General features: G+C 47.9%; 1 protein-coding gene across 3 annotated transcripts in view; it reads right to left on the reverse strand.

Annotated features, from left to right (window-relative positions):
- The window catches only part of TUBGCP6 (tubulin gamma complex component 6), a 518,646-nt gene that overhangs the window by 270,952 nt on the left and 225,055 nt on the right, over positions 1–22,639 (reverse strand). For all 3 annotated transcript variants that reach the window (XM_069229637.1, XM_069229636.1, XM_069229638.1), the window contains exon 14: positions 21,697–21,812. In XM_069229637.1, the coding sequence (XP_069085738.1) occupies positions 21,697–21,812 (116 nt within the window). The remainder of the gene's footprint in view (positions 1–21,696; positions 21,813–22,639) is intronic.

A 22,639-nucleotide genomic window follows, 5' to 3' on the forward strand; every position in this document is an offset into this window, starting at 1 on the left:
ATGTAGGGTATTCTCAAGTGTAGATGTTTGCCTTTCTTGAAAAAAGGCCTGTTAAGTCACTTAAGAATATCAATGTGCAGCCTAGGTGAAAAGCTACAAAGGCCAAATTGTTCATTCTTTAGGTTGGAAAGAAAGGAAGCTGTAGTACAGATATAAATTTAAATCATATTTATTCTAGAAATGTAGTAAAAAACATATTCTCCAACTTTATTTACACCTTCAAATGAGAATGAAACAATGCAGGGCAGTGTAGCCCATAGGCTGCCATTATACAGGATGTAAATAAAGCTGTGCCTTTAAGAAAAGAAAGTCTTCCTGTATCCCATCATGCACAGCAAAAGGCAGTTGCCTCAGTTCTTTACGTAGGCTTGTAATATGACATGAAGAAACCTGAATATCCTTTTAATTAACAACATTATCATCATTATTGTGAATATCCTTATGTCGACTCCACCGGGGAGGAGGGAGGGTTGCTTATGACTATCATGGAAATACCCCTAGGGGATTTCCATGTATATTCATAAGCACTAAATACATTAGCAAGCCCATCCCAATAACCGCGGTGGAGTAGACAGAACAATACCGTAACAATAAATTACGCAAATAAATTCTTGAGAGAGGCCTGTCCAACCTGAGCATCTGTCCTAGCATCTGAATCAAGGCAGTAATGCTTAGTAAAGGTATGGACAGATTTCCAGGTAGCCGCTTTGCATATTTCTGCCAAAGGAATGTTTCTCATCAAAGCAACAGTTGCTGCCTTCCCCCTAGTGGAATGGGCTTTTGGCCTTGAGGGATTTATTTGCTAACTGATAACAGAATATGATACAAGAAACAATCCACCTGGATAAGGATTGTTTGGAAGTGGCTGAACCTGTTGTAACTGGGCCATAGTTAATAAACAGCTGCTGTGATTTGCGCAAGGATTTTATTCTATCCAAGTAAAATTTTAAGACCCTTTTAACATCGATAGAATGTAGGGTTCTCTCAGCAGGAGTAGATGGATTTTGGAAGAAAGTCGGTAATGAGATGGTTTGGTTTACATGAAAAACTGAAACGACTTTAGGTAGAAATTTTGGATGTGTCCTCATTACTACTTTTGAAGAATGAAAAAACCGTATAAGGTTCTTGAGCGCAAAGGGCCTGGATCTCACTGACCCTGCGAGCTGAAGTGATTGCAACCAGAAAAGCAGTTTTCCATGTAAGATGTTGGAGTGATGCTTTATGTATTGGTTCAAAAGGATGCAGCATCAGACGCGAGAGGACAATATTCAGCTCCCATGGAGGAGATGGCCGTCTAATGGGAGAAAAGACCTTTTACAAACCTTCTAGGAAGTCTTTTATGATTGGAATTTTAAATAAAGAGGATTGGGAAGGGCTCTTTCTATATGCCGTTAGAGCTGCCAGGTGAACTTTTATTGATGACAACTGCAAGCCAGACTTCACCAAATTTAACAAGTAAGGAAGAATAGCTTTTTCTCCGCATGTTATTGGGTCTACGTTCTTGTCCAAGAACCACATGCAGAACCGTTTCCATTTGAAGGCATAAGCTGTTCTTGTGGACGGGCGCTTTGCCTCCCTTAGAATCTCCATGCAGTCCTGAGGTAGATTCAGTTGACCATATTGTACTAACTCAGGAGCCATGCTGCCAAATTCAACGATGAGAGGTGGGGATGTGTCATCTGGCCTCGAAAATTCGTGAGAAGGTCTGGGCGACAAGGTAATCTGATGTGTGGTTTGAGTGATCGGTGAAGGAGGTCTGGAAACCACCATTGGCGTGGCCATTCTGGGGCGATGAGAATCATCTTGGTGTGAGAGTTGGACAGCTTGAGGAGGACTGTCGGTATCAGGGGAAGCGGTGGAAAGGCGTAAAGAAATGCTCCTGACCAGTTTATCCACAGGGCATGGATGGTAGTATCTGGAGGCAAAGCTTTGGCATTTTTTGTTTTCTGGGGGTGCGAATAGGTCTATAGAAGGGGTACCCCACATGGAAAAAAATGGAGCGGACGACGTCGTCGTTAAAAACCCACTCGTGGTTTTCGTCCATTGCTCGGCTGAGGGCATCCGCTTGGACGTTCTGTATGCCCGGAAGGGGAGTTGCCACTAGCGATAGGTTCCTGGCTAGAAGCCAGTGCCAAATTGTTTGGGCCTCTGTCAACAGAGTCCTGGATCTGGTACCCCCTTGTTTGTTTAAATAATACATGGTGGCCATGTTGTCTGTCTGGAGAAGCAGAGTTTTCGCCTTCAGTGAGGGGAGGAAGGCCTTGAGTGCAAGATGGACTGTGCAAAGTTCTAAAAGATTGATGTGATACAGTCGCTCTCTCTGTGACCACGTGCCTTGTATTTGTAGGTGATCCATATGCGCTCCCCATCCAAACAGCGATGCATCCGTGACCATGGTTTGGGTTGGAGGCTGTTGTTGGAATGGGATCCCCTTCAGAAGATTGTTCGGGGAACACCACCACTTGAGAGATTGTATGGCATGGGGAGACAGGAGGATGCTGTTTTCCCAATCGTCCACTAGTTGATACCATCGATTCTCCAGACATTCCTGTAAGGGTCTCATATGGAGGAGAGCATTGGGAATGAGGTATATGCAAGACGCCATCGAGCCCAGGAGAGAGGATATCGCTCTTGCAGTGGTCTGAGGCATTTTCTCGAGCTGCTGGCACTTTTGGAGGATTGATAACCGCCGTTCCTCCGAAGGAAATACCTTTCCTTGAGTGGTGTCTATGATGGCGCCTAAGTAATGCAACCTCTGAACAGGTGTTGCTGTGGATTTGGAGAGGTTGACCTGAAGGCCCAGACTCTGGAGCAGCTGGTGAGTCCAGCTGAAATGCTGTTGAGCCTCTAGGTATGTGAATGCTTTTATGAGCCAATCGTCTAGATAGGGGTAGACGAATATTCGATGTTTCCTTAAATGGGCTGCCACCACCGCCATGCATTTGGAAAACGTCCTCAGTGCTGATTGGTAATGACTTTTTCCGACGAGGAATATCAAAAACTTCCGATGCTTTTTGATCACAGGAATGTGAAAGTAAGCGTCGCAGAGATCCATTGCACAGAGCCAGTCGCCTTGACGAAGTTGGGGATAGATTTGGTGTAAGGATAGCATCCTGAATTTCTCTCTGCGAATCCATTTGTTGGCTACCCTTAGATCTAGAATGGGACAAAACTCGTGTTTGTCTTTCTTTGGTACCAGAAAGTACCTCAAATAGATTCCCTTTCCCTGCTGGTTGATAGGGACAGGTTCTATAGCTCTCTTTTGTAATAGGGTTGTTACTTCCACTTGGAGAGCGTTGAGGTGGTGATTCACCGGTTTAGGTGGAATAGACGGCGGGGGGCTAATGAACCTGAGACAGTAGCCATTCCGCACAATATTCAACACCCAGACGTCTGACGTGATGCGTTGCCACTCTTCCAGATGGCTTGAGATACTTCCCCCTACCGGAGTGGGTAACGGAGGAGGGGGAAGCGAGGATTCAGGGCTTAGATGTTGGTGCCTGACGAGTTGTTTGGGTTTGTGGCGTAGAGCGACCCCTTGTTTGCTTTCGTTGGGTCAAAAAGGTTCTCTGATGTTGTGGCTGTTGCTGGGATCTTGAAGGCATCCACTGTGGTGTTTGAAATCTTTGAGTAAAGAGTCTACGGTGGTAGGGACGGAATGTTTTCCGTTGCTCTCTTGGTCTCTCGATGCCCACCGCTTTTAGAGTGTCCAGTTCCGTTTTCATCCTCAACATTTCGTCGTCAGCATGAGAACCAAACAAAGTGGAACCTGAAAAGGGCAAATTTTGTATTCTCTGTTGCGCCTCTGGTTTAAGTGACGTAAGGCGTAGCCAGGAGTGTCTTCTCAAAGAAACTCCATGAGAATAATTATGTGCGGATAACACAGAGGAGTCTGCAGCCGCGCTTATCACCTGATTGGAGACCATGGCACCTTCACTAACGATCTCCAAAAAATCTTCTTTTTTCTCCTTAGGGAGGTGTTCCGCAAATTGCAGCACAGAGTCCCAAAGGACACGATCATATCTGCCTAACAGGGCAGTAGCACTAGCCGCTTTCATAGTGATGGCTGAGGTGGAGCAAACTTTGCGGCCTGCGGCATCAATTTTTCTACTCTCCTTGTCCAGTGGCGAAGAAGAAGACTGAGACGTAGAATGTAACTTTTTAGCAGCCACAATTAACACCGAGTCGGGCACTGGATCCGCGCTCAGAAACAAAGGGTCCTGCTCCGGAGGACGATATTTCTTTATAAGCCTGGAAGGAGCAGTTTTAGCTGAGGACGGTGTTAAAAATATGTCCATTGCCGGTTCAAGTAGTCCTGGGACCAGCGGTAGTAATGGTCTAGAAGAAGAATGCTGGTGTAATTTCTCAAAAAAGACAGAGGTTGTTGGAGCGGGTACTGCCAGAGGGATGTTCAACTTGGTAGCACAGCGAATTAGGACCTCTTGAAAGGTGTTCACATCGTCTATGGGAGAAACTCTCGGAGACGGGGAGGCAGATAAAGTCGGAGAGTAATCCCTTGTGGATGAGGAGGAATGTCTATGGTGGGAACGAGGGGACCTCCGAACTGATTCACGCCAATGATGATGTTGAGATGAAGAAGAGCGTCCTGAAGAATGTCGAGAATACCTTGTGGATTCTGCAGGAGTCACTGGGGCGGACTCTGAAGGAGGTACCGGCGGAGGAGCTGTAGGTGCCAGAGGGGTCTGCAGTAGAGGCGACTACTGAGGAGAAGGCTGAGGCGAAGGTGGTAAAAGAATGAGAGAGGCCAAGGATTCTGAGGTGGTATAGACCCTCCTTGGTCTCTTCGAGTGCCTTCTCGACGTCGACACACTTCTCGACGTCGAAGTACGACGCCGACGAAGACCGCTCGGCGTTGACTCCTCTCGTCGTTGAGAGCTTCTAGACGGTGATCTCCCTCGACGTCGATGGGATGACGGCGATCGTCTCCGACGACGAGTACTGTCCACCGACGTCGATCGTCCCCGTCGCGTCGACAGTGACCTGGACCGGTAGCTTCTCGACGGCGATACGGCTGTCGACTTTGAGCGATGTCTTTTCCTCGACGGTGAGCCGGTCCTCGACGGCGAGCATGTTGGCGCCGTTCCTGGTCTTGACGTCGATGCTCTCGACGTCGGAGGCCTATGACGTTTGTGAGCAGGTCTGGCAGCTGCTCCAGAGGACACAGTGAGAGCCCTGGTAGAAGACTGACCTTCTCCTCGCTCTGTGGCAGATTGCCCTCTTCGTCTCCTGTCCTCTTTTGCCTGAAGGCGGATTTTCTGGAGAAAGTTTTGCAAATGTCACAGGCATCAGGTTTGTGACGGTAGGCAAATAACACAGACTTGATGTGGGTCTGTTTTGGCCTTTTTCCTGCCACAGCTAGGGCACTTATCAAAAAGAGAAGGCATTCTGGTGACAAAAAAAATTCTAATTTCCGTCAGAATTTGACAGGAAAAGCTAGAAAATGTTCACTCTAGATGAAAAACTTCGAGTGAAATTGAAATCCAAAGGATTTTAGTTGAGTTTTTGTCAAAAAAAGCTATGAAAGGTAGAGCTCAATGTTTCAGGGTCCTGTCAGAAGGAGCTGGAAAAAAGAACTGAGGCAACTGCCTTTTGCTGTGCATGATGGGATACAGGAAGACTTTCTTTTCTTAAAGGCACAGCTCTATTTACATCCTGTATAATGGCAGCCTACGGGCTACACTGCCCTGCATTGTTTCATTCTCATTTGAAGGTGTAAATAAAGTTGGAGAATATGTTTTTTACTACATTTCTAGAATAAATACGGTTTAAAGGTATATCTGTACTACAGCTTCCTTTCTTTCCAACCTAAAGAATGAACAATTTGGCCTTTGTAGCTTTTCACCTAGGCTGCACATTGATATTCTTAAGTGACTTAACAGGCCTTTTTTCAAGAAAGGCAAACATCTACACTTAAGAATACACTACAGAACAGTGCTCCAGGGTCCCCGCAGGCGTGCGGAACTATTCAGTGCTTATGACTATACATGGAAATCCCCAACGAGAGAAGTAGTGGTTTTGTCAAAAAGGCATATACGGGAGACATGAGCTCCTCTCAAGATGAAATGCGAATCGGAGAGAAAGCAGCCTTGGAAACTCCAGTGGGCAAAAGTGCTGACATTGTAGGTTCTCTGTGGTGCCAAATAGATCTAACCAAGGTCCTCCTCTGGACGGAGATGGCATTTGTTATCCGCAAGACATTGACACCTGAGTTTGCCTGACCAGGCATTCAGAGAACCTGGTAAGTATTGTACAACCAGGAAGATGTTCTGACGTTCCAGCCATGTCCAGAAGCACAGAAGGGGTTATTCCAACTTTGGAGGAAGTGGTAATCCGGCCCAAAAGTGACGGTAAAGTGACGGATATACCACCAGCCGTATTACGAGTCCATTATATCCTATGGAACGCGTAATACGGCTGGTGGTAAATCCGTCACATTTGGGACGGATTACCACCTCCTCCAAAGTTGTTATAACCCCCTGAGTCTCTTGGTACATGGTCCAGGACCCTGCTATGCCCTGGTTGTTGCAGTACCATGTGGCGGTGGTGTTGTTCATAAGTACCTGAACCAGCCTTCCTGCGATGGATGAAAGGAAGGCTTTCAATGTCAGCCATATTGCTCTCAACTCCAACAGGGTGATGTGGAGCTGAGACTCCGCCGAAATCCGGAGTCCTCTGATCTCCATCTTTTCCAGGAGGCCCTCCTGAATCCATGAGTGACGCATCTGTAAGCAGTGAGTTTTGGGTGGGGAAAGGAGAGGGGTCTGCTGCTGACCCAACTACTGTTCGTCAGGCACCACTGCAAGTCTTTAGCAGTTCCTGCCGATAGCTGGACCAGATTGGAGAGATTCCCCTGATGCTGAGTCCACTGGAACTTCAGGTTCCACTGCAGAACCCATGTGTGCTAACAGGCATGTTTTACTAGCAGGCTGCAGCAGTCTCAGAACCAGTCTCAGTGAAATCCAGGATAGTGAATGAAACATAAGGATCATAACCCGAATATCCAGGACTCGCTGCTCTGAAGGATAAGCACAAAGTTTCACTGTATCCACAATGTCTCTGATGAAAGGAAGCGTCTGAGAGGGAGTCAAGTGTGACTTTGGCTTGTTGATAGAAACCCTAGCAAATGCAGAAGGTCCATGGTATTTTGGAGGTGGGAAAGGACTGCCTGGGGCGAGGCCTCCATCAGCAGCCAGCTGTCTAGGTTAGGGAAAACTGGAATCCACAGCCTCTGCAGATGGGCAGCAACCACCGCCATTACTCTGAGCATCCGAGGGGCACTGGTAAGACCAAAGGGGAGCACAGTAAATTGGAAGCGCTCCTAACTTACCATAGGCCTCAGGTAACATCTGTCAGCTGGCTGGACAGGAATATGGAAGTAAGTGTCCTGGAAGTGTAACACTACTATCCAGTCTCCGGGGTCCAGGGCTGATTGAACCTGAATCAAAGTGAGCATTTTGAACTTTTTCTTCTTTAGGATGTAGTAGAAAGGGGGTAGATATAGAATAGGACAAAGGCACCCATCCTTTTTTTAGCACCAGAAAATAGCAAGAAAAGCAACAACCTACTTCTGATGCCAGCACCCTCTCAATGGCTCCTTTAGCTTAAAAAAAATAAACGGTATTTCCTGTTGCGAGATCCAAAGGTAATACTCCGTCAGCTAATCGGATGCCAGTGGCAGCGTTTGTTGGAAGGGAAGGGCCTAACCGCACTTGATAATACGAAGCATCCATTTGTCCAACATTATCATATACCGTTAGGGCACATGGTGTTAAATCTGTGCCGTAAAAGTGCATGTCCATTGGGGATGCCTGGACATTTCCTGAAAAGCCAGTTGTGATGTCTAAGGGCCATTGCAAAAGCAAAGGCTCTGCCCATCGAGTTGGTGGTATCCAAACCGCAACATATTGTGAACTTTGCTGCACCTCTAGCAAAGCAATAACTTGGATTCCTTAGCTTTCAATTTCCCCCAGGCATCAGCTTGATCCAGAGAATTTTTTGAGCAGTACCCCAGCGCACAGTTAGGTGGCATCAATCAGCTCTGCATTCGTCGTCAACATCGTTGGCGTCGTAAATGACGTTGTGGGTCCTATTTAGGTGCCACTCTGGTGCAATGACGTCAGTTGTTTTCATGACTTTTGTTCCTGCCCCTTGAAATCAGTTCGCAGAGAGGATGGGTGGGTCGGTAAGTAATCTGCAACTAGAATATGTCTCCCAGAGAAGGCGTCATCAAAAGTAAGTAATGTGTTCATCTCACAGAGACTTCAAGTTGCAGATTCCTTACGTTTGAATACATATCCAAGCAACATCATCCCCAGAGGTGGGTTTGTGTACCAAGATTGTAGGAAGCTGGCCTGGTGTGTGGTGAGCACCTATGGTGTTTTCACCTTATATTAGGTTCAGATATCCCCTATTAGTGAAGTGTAGTAAGTGTCTAGGAAGCCAGGGCTCTCTAGAGGTAGCCAAGGATGAGCAGCCAAGACGTGTCTAGGAGACATGCAAAGCTTATGCAATACCACTACAGTCACACAGCACTTACACACCTGAAAAAACCACACATGGTTACAAAAATAAAGGTACTTTATTATAGTAACACAAATACTAAAATACTGTATAGGCAATATCCTAACTAGAGATAAGTAAACGCACTATTATATACTCATTAGCAATCAGGAAATAGCATAGAAAGCAATAGGCATTGGTAAAAGCAATAGTAAACAATGAGGGCCCTAGCGGAGGGCCAAACCATATACTAAAAAAAGGGAATGTGAAATGCAGCTCCCTACCAAAGAAAGTGGAATCAGTAGAGGGGAGCTAAAGGAACTAGGAACCCCAGGATGTGATTACCAGAGAGCCCCCCAGCGACCAGGAGAGAAGAGGTAAGTACCTGTTTTTTCTCAAAACCCACAGGAGGACTTTGGAAAAGGACTATGCAAGACGAAGACCAGAGTGGAAGAAACCTAAGCTGGATCCTGACAGACAAGGACCTGTAAAGGAAAGGGACTAAGTCCAGTTCGAGTTGGAGAGTCCGGTTGTGGCAGGAGCCACTATGAACCCTTCTGTGGATGCAAGACCAGGTAGACGGTGGATGAGGAAAGTCAGCAGTGCAGCACAGGAGCAGAAGAGGAGCTCCAGTAGAGATGCAAGTGATGTCCCACATCGGAGGTCATGATGCAGTCGATCAATGGTGCTGGAAAACCACCAACAAGCCTTGGGAAATGCAAGAGTCGGAGCTGAAGGTGTTGCGTAGGTTCTCATTATGCTAATGAGGCTACTGGATTTGGGAAGCAGAATCACATAGATTGTGGGTACTAAGTACAATTCCACACCATATGACGCCTGTAGGCCTAATCCGTGGGTTCCGGCTAACTAACAGCGCCTCATCTCTGTCCAAGAACAGAGATGACAGTGGCAACCGGGCGCATGACAAGAAAGGCTCCTCAGAGGAATTGTGATCGATCAGATCTCATCCCTTTCTCCCGGTTACCAAGGTCTCACACAGGCAAAGACAACAGAGGCAGAACCTAGTTCAATAAGAGTTTAATTGAGGAGGGGTTGGCTAAGCGCCAGTCAAAATGGCCACCATTTAGCGGGGCCATGCGGTTAGTTTTCGAATCCCCCAAATATCCGATCAATTATTTGAATCGCCCGCCAAAAGCGGAGGTCCAGGTGCATCTGGAGCAGCGGGTGGCTTTATCAGGGGGTCACCAGGAGCTGAGCCCTGTGCACCATTGTGGGCGCGCACAAGCGACCTGCGGACTGGTGACGGTGGCGCGGCCGCTGGAAGTCTAGCGCCATAACGTGGAGCCCGGAGTCGACGGATGAGGTGAGATGCCCGATCGGGGCTACCTGGAGAGTTGGACCAGGCCGTGGACCAAGGGTGGCTGTGGCAGGCAGAGCGGCGGCATGGGCGACTTTACTCCCCCCCCTGTCTTGCGATTGGAGCCGAGAGGCCCGGGTCTTGGCGAGGTCGGAGGTGAGTGGAGCAGAGGAACGGACGGACTAGTGGCAGTGTGCCTCCTGCACGTGGCGTGCTGTGGGGGCTACGGGTGCCGGGACAAGACGGCCATTGGGAGTGACAAAGCCTGGTTCTGATGCCCGTTCTGACAAGAGCCGGGCCCCTTTGGGGGAGGGCGGATGTTCACCACCCCCGCACTCCCCCTGCATTTATCAGAGGCTGTGTTTGTTGCTTGGGGACTGGCATGCCCCCCTCTTCCAGGAGTGGAGGAGTAAGACTGTACCCCGGTGGCCTACTGCAAGGCCCCAGTGGAGGGCCCGTGTGGTGGAGGGGATTGCTGCCCACCACTCTGGGCTCTGAATTGGGAACACTCGAGATTCCAGGACGGGTGGGGCCCTAGTTCAAGGATTGCGGGAGTTCACCCAGCATGGTCAGGAACAAAGGGTAGCCCGCTGCGGTCAGAATGGCCCTGGAAGCACCACCAGCCTGTTGGCAGTGCTTCCGTTGCCCTCCACCCTGGCGGTCATAGACCGCCAGGGTTGGAATGAGGGCCTGAGTGTTGAGATTTTTATGGAGACCCTGAAAACAGACTTTCTTCGCCCTGAAGACTATCCGCGCTCTTCATAGTTGAGGGGGCTCACAGGGGTCTGGTCCCTCCCCCGCACCCGGGGGCACCTGCGAGGACATTCATTGCACGCATATTCAATTTTCGGGACCGTGATGCCATCCTACAGGCTGCTAGATCCCAAGGGTACCTGCAGTACAAGAATACTATTGTTTGCTTCTTCCCGGACTTTACGTTGAAGGTCCAAAGACAGCATCAATGCTTTCAAGGAGTCAAAAAAGCTCTACAGAACCGTGAACTCAAGTATATGATGCTCTTCCCGGCGCGGCTGTGGGTATTCGCAGATGGCAAGACATGGCTCTGCACTGCGCCGGAGGGGGCCTGGGAGTGGCTGGAGGGTCTAGAGCTGTGGGCTGCGTGGACCATCGGAGTAACAAAGGAGGGCCTGGTGGAAAGAAGAGGATGGCCTCTCCGACACAGCAACATGAGCAGGGGCAGATGCAGGCAGGAACTCCTGCATCATAGCTGGCTGGAGTGCTGGTGGCAAATTCAGTGCCTAACTAGAACTGGCGGGTGACGCAACATACGAAGCACAGAAATGTACAATGGGGAATTGATCTGAAATGACTGTTTGCACAGTAAACAGTGATGGTCAGAAATGGTGGCGCTAGCCAACCCACGCAAGAGTTAGAAATGTTATGGGCAACAGGCGCTCTGCCTTTTGGGGGGGGGTTCAAAGTCTGCTATGTGGGGTTGCAGGGTTGGGGGAGTTCCTAATAGGGGACTGTTGACTTACAGTTCATAATTATACCTTGTTATTATTCTATTGCACAGCTCTGCAACCCTTTGGGACATCACTCGGGGTAGGGAGACACGAGTGGGGGTACAGAACCGGGAGACTAGTACTGAAATTCAGTTGGGTGGAGGAGGGTTATCAAATGGCAGAGCCAAGAGCTTGCACCCTTTGGGGCATGACATGGAATGTAAATGTTCTGGGCAGTCGTATAAAATGGACCATAGTCCTTCAGTTCCTGCGCAGACATGGCCCTGATCTTGGAAACGCACACCTAAAGGGGAACTACTACAAGGCGCTGGACAGGTTTGGGTACCAATTGGCCGCCCATGCGGGCTACACAGCGGATTCCATGGGAGTGGGCACCCTTCTTAAAAAATCAATACCATTCATTCAGACATGCACCTGGTGGGACACACTGGGACGATATGTGGCAGTCTTGAGGATCTGGGAGGGGCACACTCTTAACGTGTGTTCAGTCTATGCTCCGCCGAGACTCCAGGGGTCCCCCCTTGTGGACCTGGGCGCTTTGCTGCTTGACTTCCCGACAGGTCTCCTGGTTCTGGGAGGTGATATGAATCTGGTGATTGGCCCGTCATTGGACAGAGTTTCTCATTCAAGGACACCGGATGCTTCAACGACACTGTAGTCCTTTTGGACTCTTTTGCCCTGGCAGACTTGTGGAGGGAGCAGAATCCAGGGAAGAGAGAGTTCACTTATTCCTCGGTCCCCATAGTGGCTCATCTACGCTAGACTATCTATTCATGACTTGGATTCATGTGGGTAGGTTCCGAAAGGCTGTGCATTACCCGAGAGGGATCTCCGACCATTCCCCTGTGGGAGTCACCGTGCTGGGTCCTTCACAGTCTCACCCTCAGCCGCCTTGATTGGATCCCTGGTATTTTAGAGACAAATCCTTTGTTTACAAATTAAGGGTGAGGGCGACCCAATACTTGGAGGAAAATCTGGGATTGGTTGATTCTGCATGTATATTGTGGGAAGCCTTTAAAATAGTAATAAGGGGTCATGCACAAGACATAATCGGGGGCAAGAAAAAGGATCAACATTTGCAGGCCACAGAACTTGAGCGAGAAATCGTGGACTTGGAGGCCTGCTGTCACGCAGAGGGAGGGGCGGAGGATGGACTCCCCAACCAGCTGCGCCTCAAACAATATGAGCTGCGCATTCTGGCTGAACAACATGCTCAGGCTTATGTTCTGGCATCTCAGCGTCGGCTGTATGATGTGGGTGACAAAGTCAATAAATTATTAACTTGGTTGGACAAGAGAGACTGAGAGCGCTCGTGGGTCAGGGCAGTACTGACTAAGGATGGGACCGTATGCAAGTCTAACGAGTCCATAGCAAAGGCCTTTGGTGCATACTATGAGGAGGTCTATACTTCGGTGACTCGGATGACAGAGAAGGACTGCGCAGACCTCCTGCGGGATATCCTGTTACTGGGGCTCTCAGAGGCAGAGAGAGGGGAGTTAGATGCTGAGCTGAATGAAGAAGAAGTTTCCTTGGCGTTACAGGGGCTCCAGTCGGGCAAGGCAGCAAGGCCAAATCGCCACCCGGCAGAGATATATAAATGCCTGGGGAGCAGGATGACTAAACATTTGTTGGCCATGTTCCGGGAGGTGGAACTGTTGCCGCTGATCAGAGGATCGTGACTATCGTGCTGATTCCGAAGACAGATAGACCACTGGAGAGATGTGCTTCTAATAGGCCCATCTCCATTCTTTATAAGGAGGTCAAGGTCCTGGCGAAGGTTCTGTCAACTAGACTGTGTGCAATTATTGCTAAGCTGGTCCACTCAGACCAATCGGGCTTCATACCGTCCAGATCCACACGTCTGATTTGCGGAGACTCTACGGGGTCTTACACATGACGGAAGGCCAGAATAAGGAACAGGCGGCGCTCCTATCTCTCGACGCCCGGATGGCCTTTGACAGTGTGGAATGTGCATATATTTTTGCGGCTCTAAGGCGGTTTAGTGTGGGTCTGCGGTTCCTGACCTGGATTAGACTGCTATATCGGGAACCGGTGGCCTGGGTTAATACTACGTTGTCGCGCCCTTTTCCCTACAGAGATGCACCCAACAGGGGTGCCCGCTCTCCCCCATTTTATTCGCTCAGGCACTTGAGCCCTTGGTGGAATGGATCCGACAAGATCCTCTGATTCGGGGTACAGACTCTGGTGCAACATGGGAGGAACGTATCTTCCTGTACGTGGATGACATTCTGCTATATGTCGCACAACCCCAGTGGTCCATCGACAGGATAATGCATGTCCTATGCATATTTGGGGATCACTCTGGTTACCAGATTAACTGGGATAAATCTCTGGTCTTGCCCCTCGCTGGGGCCCCACCCACCATGCCCGCGGGCTGTAACATACCGATCTGTGTGGAGGGTTTAAAATATGGGGGGATATATGTCACTAGGAACCAGGAGTGTTTTCTACAGAAAAACTTCCAACCTTAGCTTGATTCCATAAGGATGTGGCCCACTGGATGATGTTACCTCTTTCTCTCATGGGTAGAGCAGCCCTCTACAAGATGATGACACTGCCCCATCTCTATATGTCTTCCAGAACACTCCCTACAGGAAACCGGCAGAGGTATTCCGGAGTTTGGACTGGGACATCAGACTACTGCTGGGGGACAGCGGCTGTTCCCTTGTAGTATTGTTAACACTGAAGCTTGGGGTGTATGAGAGCAGGCTGGCAATCCTGGATACCCTTTGCTATTATTGGGCGACTCCATTGGTCAACATTAATGATGGGGCCTTCGCGGACGAGGATGACCCAGCGTTTCGGGTTGACAGACAGATGTTGGGCAGGGGGGGATATGAACCTGCCCTAGATGCTGATATGCCGACCGGAGAGTGGGATCAAGCTCTCTGGACATTATATTTCGTGTCCTCCTGCTAATCTAGAGATAAGGTGGTTTATTTACACACACCCTTCACGTTTGTCCGTGGATTCACTACTTCAGTACCTAATACTGGATTTGTAGCAATTGGGACTATTAGAAGAGCAAGAAAAGCTCTTTTCAAGCCGTGATTAATTCTGCCAAAATACTCTGCTGAGCCCTGAGGAAGTCACTGAGATTATTTCATCTCAAGACGAAACACAAGTTGTCTGTTATCTGTTTTACCAGTATATGAATACTACACCTCAAGAATAAATTGGATTTATGCTAATTTTAATTGGTCTACACTATATTCGATTGCTTGGAAGAGGACCTTACTGCACTGAACATTGACTCTTGATCTTTTATGAATTCACGAGTGCCTTGACAATTGTTGGTTATGTTGTGTTTTTCTTAGAGAAACATGGGAGGAGTGGGGAGGATCCTCCTGCCAGGAGCACCGTGCCCATGATTAATTGACTCACAAACTTGATAACTCACAGTGAGCGCCCAGTCCTATAAACTTTCTTCCTTTGTTGTTCTTTCTTTGTTTACGAACCTGCCCTTTATGCCCGCATGAGTTTGCGATCGCTGCAGGTGCACACTGCAACAGTGGTGAAGGTGTGGCACGACACCACCCTTTTTCTGGGCTGGGGATCAACCTTGACAGCACGGACTCCACTGCGGTTTAGTGACCTGTGTCCAGTAAACGGGTAAAATGGCTTCCCCGCACTTACAAAGTCCAGTGTAATGGATCTGGAGTTTGTAGGGGCACCTCTGCTCATGCAGTGGTGTCCTCGCACACAGGTACCTGCACCCTGCCCGTTGGGCTAAGAGGGCCTAACACTGAGGTGACTTACAGTGACCTGTAGTGAAAGGGTTGATGCACCTTTTCAAGCGGGCTGCAATGGGAGGCCTGCAGACACATTTTGCATGGGCTCCCATGGGTGGCACAATACATGCTGCAGCCCATGGGGAACCCCTGGTGCCCCAATGCCCTGGGTACCTAAGTACCATATACTAGGGACTTATATGGGGGTACCAATTTGCCAATTGTGGGGTGTGCCAAGTCCTAAGCAACCACATTTAAAAGGAGCGAGAGCACAGTCATTGGGGTCCTGGTTAGCAGGATCCTAGTGAACACAGTCAGAACACACTGGCAGCAGGTAAAAAGTGGGGGTAACCATGTCAAAAAGAGGGTACTTTCCTACAAAGATCACATTAGAAAGTCCTGCAGGAGCGAAAGGGCAAAGTATCCATCCCTACGGACCTGACTGTCAAGGCAGTAGAGTTTGGTAAACGTGTGCAGGGAAGCCCACGTTGCCACCTGACAGATGTCAAGAATTGGAAATTCACATGCTAACGCAGTGGTTGCAGTTGTAGCTTGGGTAGAATAAACATGCAAACATTCATGTGGTTGCTTTGTGGCCAGTGCGTATCAAATCTTAATGCAGAGCACGACCCATCTGGAGATGGTCCGCTTCTGCACTGCCTGACCTTTCTTTGCACCTACATTACCGACAAAGAGCTGATCATCCACCCATAACTCTTTTGAGCGATCAAGGTAGAAAGCAAATCGCTTTTTAGGTCCAGACGGTGGAGTCTCTCCTCTTCTTTGGAAGGATGTGGGAGGTGGGGGGTGTAAAAAGTAGGCAAGGTGATAGATTGGCCTACCTGAAAGAGCATAACCACTTTTGGCAGAAAGCAAGCCCTAGAGCGAAGCTACACTTTGTCATGGTAGATGGAAAGTTAGGATTGCCTAGATGAAAATGCCTGCAGCTCACACACCTTGCAGGCAGATATACTGGCCACAAGGAAGGCTGTTTTCAAAGTTGAAAGGCTAAGAGGTTAATTGTGGAGAGGCTGGAAAGGAGCACACATCAGAAAGGTCAAAACCAAATTCAAATCCCATTGGGGCACAGTGAATGGGGATGGTGGAAAGATATATGTAAGACCTTAAAGGGACCTATGTACAATGGGGGATTTAACCAAACAAGGTTGATCAGACAATCTAAAAAAAGCAGAAACTTCAGACAAAGAACCTTTGAGAGTGCCCACAGCAGAGTCCTGCTGGGACAAAGAAAGTATAAACAACAGAATCTCAGAGAAAGGGGCAGAAAGGTGGTCAACAAACTTATCTGTGTATCATACAACAAATTTCTTCCAACGAAAGGCATATACCATTTTGGTGGATGCACACCACAAAGATGACATTACAGAATTTGGGTGGAAGGTCAAAAGCTGTCAACCGGCGCCGCTCAATTTCCACGCAAAAAGTCAGAGGGTGAATGGGCTTAGGTGCAGAACTCTCCCCTGCTGCTGCGACAGATTCTCCCAAAGGGGCAGCCTGATTGGAGGATCGATGGACATGCTCAGCAGCTCGGGATACTAGACTTGTCGTGCTCAGTCTGGAGCCTCAAGAATTACTTTGGACCAGTCATTCTTGATCTTCTTGAGAACTCTGGGCCCGAGCGGTATGGGCGGAAAGGCATACAGGGAAGCCTGAACTCCAATGAGACAAAAAGCATCCCCGAGCGATTGCATCCTTGGAAAAACCAACTCGCCAAACTGCAGACATTGTGTGTTCTCTGTGGAGGCGAACAGATCTAACCAAGGCTCTCTTCACTGTTGAAAGAGACCTTGCGCCACCACCGGAAGGATAAGCAATTTGTGGTCTGGTAGACATTTTTGGCTGAGTTTGTCTGCTCTAGAGTTCAGAGAGCCCCCCAGATGTTGAACCACCAGGGATATGCCCTGCTGTCCACGCCACATCCAGAGGTGCAGAGCCTCTTGACAAAAGGTACACAACCCCAAACTGCCCTGCTTGTTGCAATACCACATGACGGAGTTGTTGTCCATGAACATTTGAACCAACTTCCCTTTGACAGAGAAAAAATGCCTTCAGTGCTAACCAAACTGCACGGTTCCAACAGGTTGAGGTGGAGTCCGGACTCAGCCAGATACCCGATGCCTCTGATCTCCACCTCTCCCAAATGGCCGCCCCATCCCAAGAATGGCGCATTCGTCACTATTGTTAGATCTGGTTGGGGACGGAGAGGGATCTGCCTCCGACTCAATCGTGGTTCGTTAACCACCACTACAGATCTTGCTCAGTTCCCTCTTAGATCTGTTTTCTGTCAGAGAGATTCCCCTGATGCCGTGCCCACTGGAACTTCAGGTACCACTGCATAGCCTGCATATGCCCAGCAGCCTCAGTCATTCTCACTGAAATCCAGGATAGAAATTGAAACTTCAGTATCATAGCCTGAATATCCTGGACTTGACGCTTGGTAGGATAAGCCCGAAACTGCGCTGTGTCCAGAACAGCTCCGAAGCAAAGGGAGCGTCTGAGAGGGAGTGACTTTGGCACATTTATAATGAACAGCAGCAAATGCAGGAGGTCGCCATAGACTGGAGATAGATTGGAGATGACAGCCTGGGTTGAACCCACCTTCAACGGCCAGTTGTTGAGCTAGGGGAACTAGAAGTTTTTAGGACAAAACTGATTTACATAGTAGATAAATCATGGGATAATCTAGATCGTTGTGAACACCGCCATCACCTTGGTGAACACCTAAGGAGCACTGGTAAGGCCATAAGGAAGTACGGTGAACTGAAAGTACTTGTGACCTACTGTGAACTGCAAGTACCGTCTGTGGGCAGGTAGAACGGGAGTATAAAAATAAGCCAAGTCCAACGCTACAATCCAGTCTCCTGGGTCCAGGCCAGAAAAAACCTGAGCCAGAGTGAGCATTTTGAACTTCTCCTTCTTGAAGAAGAGATTGAGGGATTGAAGGTATAGGACAAGGTGGAGGCCCTTGCCCTTTTTGGGGACCAGAAAGTAGAGGGAACAGCAACTACGACCTACTTCTGGCACGGGAACCCTCTCTATGACTATCTTCCTTGTGGAGAAGGGATAGGTGATCCTTTGTCATCTGATCGTATGATGGTGGCATGGATGGAGGGGTATTCTCGAAGTGGAGGGAGTAGCCCTTTGGACTACCTGCAAAACCCACCTAACAAGATGGATTGCCAGAGGAGCAGGTGATGGCGAATCCTACCACTGACTGTCACTTGATGGAGCGTCTGACTAGGAAGGCCATGCACAGGAAAGGCAGCATGCACTGCACTGTGGCTGGCTGGGAAGGGATTGGCTGGAGGCGACTTTAGTAACCACAGAAGGGGGCGAAAGCTAGACTGCGGTGGACAAGGGGTCACCATGAGGCCCAAGAACTGGGCCATAGAACCAGAAACCTTGATTCACATGAGTGCAGATTCTGGCTGGTCTTTTAAGAGATGGTTGCCATCAAAAAGGCATATCCATCAAAGTAGCCTGTGCATTCACTGAAAAGCTAGATGTTCTGAATCAGGTGTGGTGCCTCAGGGTTCCTGTCGACGAAATCGCTCTGCCTAGTGAGACGGTTATGTCCAGTTCACTTTTCTGTGTCTCTCGGGCCCGGGCGTCCTCTAGGACCTGTGGCAGCACTTGCACAACAGTATCCCACAGCGAATTCCATTCCATGTGGTAATAACGTCCCAAAAGGGATGCAGTGTTTACAGACTGCAATGCTAGGCTGGAGGAAGCAAAAATCGTCTTCCCAAGTGAATCTAACTTTTAGATTCCCTAGCCGGGGGTGCAGAAGGGAACGCACACTGGGAAATTGAGGCTTGTATGACCAAACTCTCAGGGGTGGGGTGTTGTGTCAGAAATTTTGTGTCTTCCAGAGCGTGGGGATGGCAGTGGGCAATTGTCCTGTTCATAGGAGCCCCTGTGCTGGGTTTGGACCAGGTACCCAAAAAGACATCCGTAAAGGCTTCATTGAAGAGGAGCATGGGTTCAGAAGAGAATCCCCAGGCTGAAGCACCTCTGTCAGAAGGTTAGTCCTGACCACCACCAAAGGCAACTAAGGTCCAAGCCCTCAGCTGCATTTCTCACCACTGCTGAGTAGGAAGCCCCCCTCCTCCGTAGCCATGTTAGGAGGAGAAAGCATACAATTATCTGGAGAAGTATCCAGTCCACTGGCGTGCCCAAGTCTTTATGCCAGTCCATAGGGTCTTGGAGCTGGAATTCTGAAGGGTCCAGAAACCCTTCCCATTCCTCACCAAACCCTAGCCCATGCTAAAGGGGCTCAGGATCTGACTTAGGGGACATCGCTTCTGCCGGCGTCGGAGTCGTACGAAGCCCATCTTGCTCCGTGCCTGAGATGGCAATGAGAATGGGGATGGTGGCGCCGGGAGCGCCTGGACAGGCATTGGGGAATGTCAGGGTGGTATGACTGACTCAGGTCAGATCCAGGACCAGATCCATGGGTGCCCCATGGCACCGAGGCCAAGCCGGGTGACACGGTCCCCAAAGGGGCCCCTTCTGACTCTATGGGGCCCAAAGGAGCTGCAGTGGAGTCTGGCTGCCCAAAAATAAGGCACATGGTCTCATAAACCTCTAGAAGTTTGGCAGGGGTCGCTCAGGGTTCCAGAAACTCTGAGTCGGCCCAGGTGCAGGTTCAAAGGCCTAGAGCGCCCACGTTACCAGTGTTGTTGACCGATGGATGAGGGGAAATCGAAGTACGTTCGACTTCTTGCTCTTCTTCTTGTGCTTTGAAGACTTGGAGTTAGACGACGACGGTGGAAGACTCCACGACTGCTCCTGGGACCTTCCTCTCGACCGGGACCTCAACTTACATAAAGTCGGGCTTCTGGCCGCCATCAGCTTCAGGGACTGCTACCTCAAAGCCTTCAGATGCATGACCAGACACTTGTAGCATGACTTTGGGTTGTGGTCAAGCTCCAGGCACCTAAGGCACACAAGGTGTGGATCGGTCACAGACATCACCTGATGACAAGAACCTCAGGGCTTAAACCTGGCCTTCCTTGATGACATCCTCAATGCACTAGGAGTAGTAAACTTGATAAAATCTTCGACAAAGGCCAGTCAGCAAGTAGCTGAGGGGTAGCTCTCTTCGCATTGGTGCTAGCTGGGGTGGAAATAAAAGAACTGATGTCAGAGCGCCAGGGCGGTGCCTATATAGGACCAGCAGCATCATTTCCAGCATGAACGATGAGGGACGCAGAACAGCAGGCAGGGGTACTTATCAGACAGTACTTGCAATCAAACTGACGCCTGGAGGAAATTCAAAGGTAAAGAATCTGTAAAAAGAAATGTCTATCAGATTAGACCCTCTGGCATTTCAAGACAAAAGACACATCTAAACAGCCAATAAATAAATAGTGACACCAAAATACTCCTGTTGGCGGATACAAGATGTGAACAACAATGGCTGAAGGTCCCAGGGCAAAAGATGCCAAAGACTGAACGTGACTCAAAGCTCTCTAAAGTAAGTATAGAATAATGAATGTGCACCATAACAACATAAGCACCATACACATCAAACTTAAAAACCCGTGTAAACGCTGCCCTAGACTGATGTTTTCCACCAGAATACATGATGTTTGCATGCAGATTTAATGGCGAATTCTGCTGTTCCTTTTGCACCTTGGAGAATTTCCTTTCCATGACCATATCAGAGGACACAAAAAGGATGTCAGAAAGCTCAAACTCATTAACAGTTTGTCTACACATAAACACAAAAGTAGGGTACTCCCTCCCTCATTTTAGCCCCAGAGCCTTGTTGCTTAGTTATCAAAGCCCCCAGCTAGGAAAGCATCACCTAAAAGGGCAAGCCATTCAGGAGTGCTTTCTCCACCCTCAAATAACAGTTCTAACCAGATTACTGTTACCACACACAGAACTATAGACTGCTAACAAGTTAACGGAAAATAGATAATGAAACAGCCACAATATCCACATAAGACAACAACCCCTATGGCCACAAAAAATATGCTTATGGAAGTCCACTGTTCACCACTCTGAGATGCAGTTAATACCACCATCGCCACATGCTCAGCCTCACAACTTGGAACACACTCTCATCAACACTGAGAGCACAAGCAGAGCAACATGTTAAAAGAACAGTTTAAAAAATACAAATTCAGAGCCTACGTGTCATGCTTCAATACCTTTGTGGAAGCCTGCCTATTCTTTTGTGCTATTTTTCTTACACCTGATGCACATTAAAACTCTTGAATACATATAAATGACAAATTCAACTTTTTCTCTGATCCGTTCTTAACTGTTGAGATACCTCTCCATGGTTACAATCTGAATATTCATGGCTTCACATCATTACTATGAAAAGCACTTCAATACTGTTTGTTCTTGATACTTAAGTGCACAGACAGAATATGAATTCTTGTTACCCTTTTCTATAATCTTTGCTCTTTTCTTATGGATCAGGTGGAAACAAACGTAAACCTTTGTTTTTCTAATACTTGCACATAGTGGTGACCGTGCCATAGTAAACAACATACACAAGTCACATCAGATGAGGTAGAAGGCCTGGCTTGGCAAACTAAAGCAAATATATCCTTTTACTGAGCAGAGAACAGCATGTTACCTTGCTCTTGCTTCCAGCTCTTCTTCTAGAGCCTTCAACTGTTTCTCTCTCTCTGCAAGCTCTTTGGCATAACTGGAATCTTCATCGGTTTCCTCCTGTTTGGCTGCAAGTCGGCGCTAAGTGAACAAACCAGAGTGAAATCTAGAATATTTGCCATTACATTAAAAAGTATGATTAGATTTAAAGCATTTGTTATTTAGAGTTTTCAGATTTAATTTGGGTAGAATTCCAAAGCTCTTTTGCATGTAGTAGTATGACGCATATAATCTACATATTTTTTCTAGAATGCCTAAATTACCATATTGTGAAACTACTGATTTATAGAATCTTCTTTATCATGTTAAGTTTACATAGTAAGCAACAATGGAAAAACAAAATAATTCTGCAATGTTTAATGCATCTTAAGTTTTAGACTGCATTTAAGAAGCTCATAACAGTCAACGAAGAGATTACTTATTGCTAAACTTTATTATATTGAGTGTAGTGCTTCCTTAAAATACGCATTACTCCATAAAATCTGCTTGCCCTTTCAAAAATAAACCTTTTTAGTTCCTACTCTTCACCTGGGAATGTATGTATGGTGCACAAAATTATATACATGTTTTGAAAAATGTGAAAGAGAATTCCTTGTACAGCAATGGTTGAGTCTGGTTGTAGTGAAATGCAATGTAAAGAACTGTGATGGAACCATACTCATTGTGCTTCATGGTCGTGGTTTCAATGGTCAAGTTGAAAGAAAAAAACTACTAACAAAGAAAACCATCCTTGAATGCAGTTTGAAGTACAGAAAATATTTTGGGGATTCTGTAGCTATGCATCAAAACATTTCAGGTCTACCTAAACTAAAGTGTAACTTTCTGGAATAAATGCAAATCATTATGTTTGGCACGAAACCAACAAAGGAGGTCACAGAATGAAACACCGTTATCACTATGAAGAATGG

Source organism: Pleurodeles waltl, chromosome 4_1 (assembly GCF_031143425.1).
Source record: "Pleurodeles waltl isolate 20211129_DDA chromosome 4_1, aPleWal1.hap1.20221129, whole genome shotgun sequence".
Lineage (NCBI taxonomy): Eukaryota > Metazoa > Chordata > Amphibia > Caudata > Salamandridae > Pleurodeles > Pleurodeles waltl.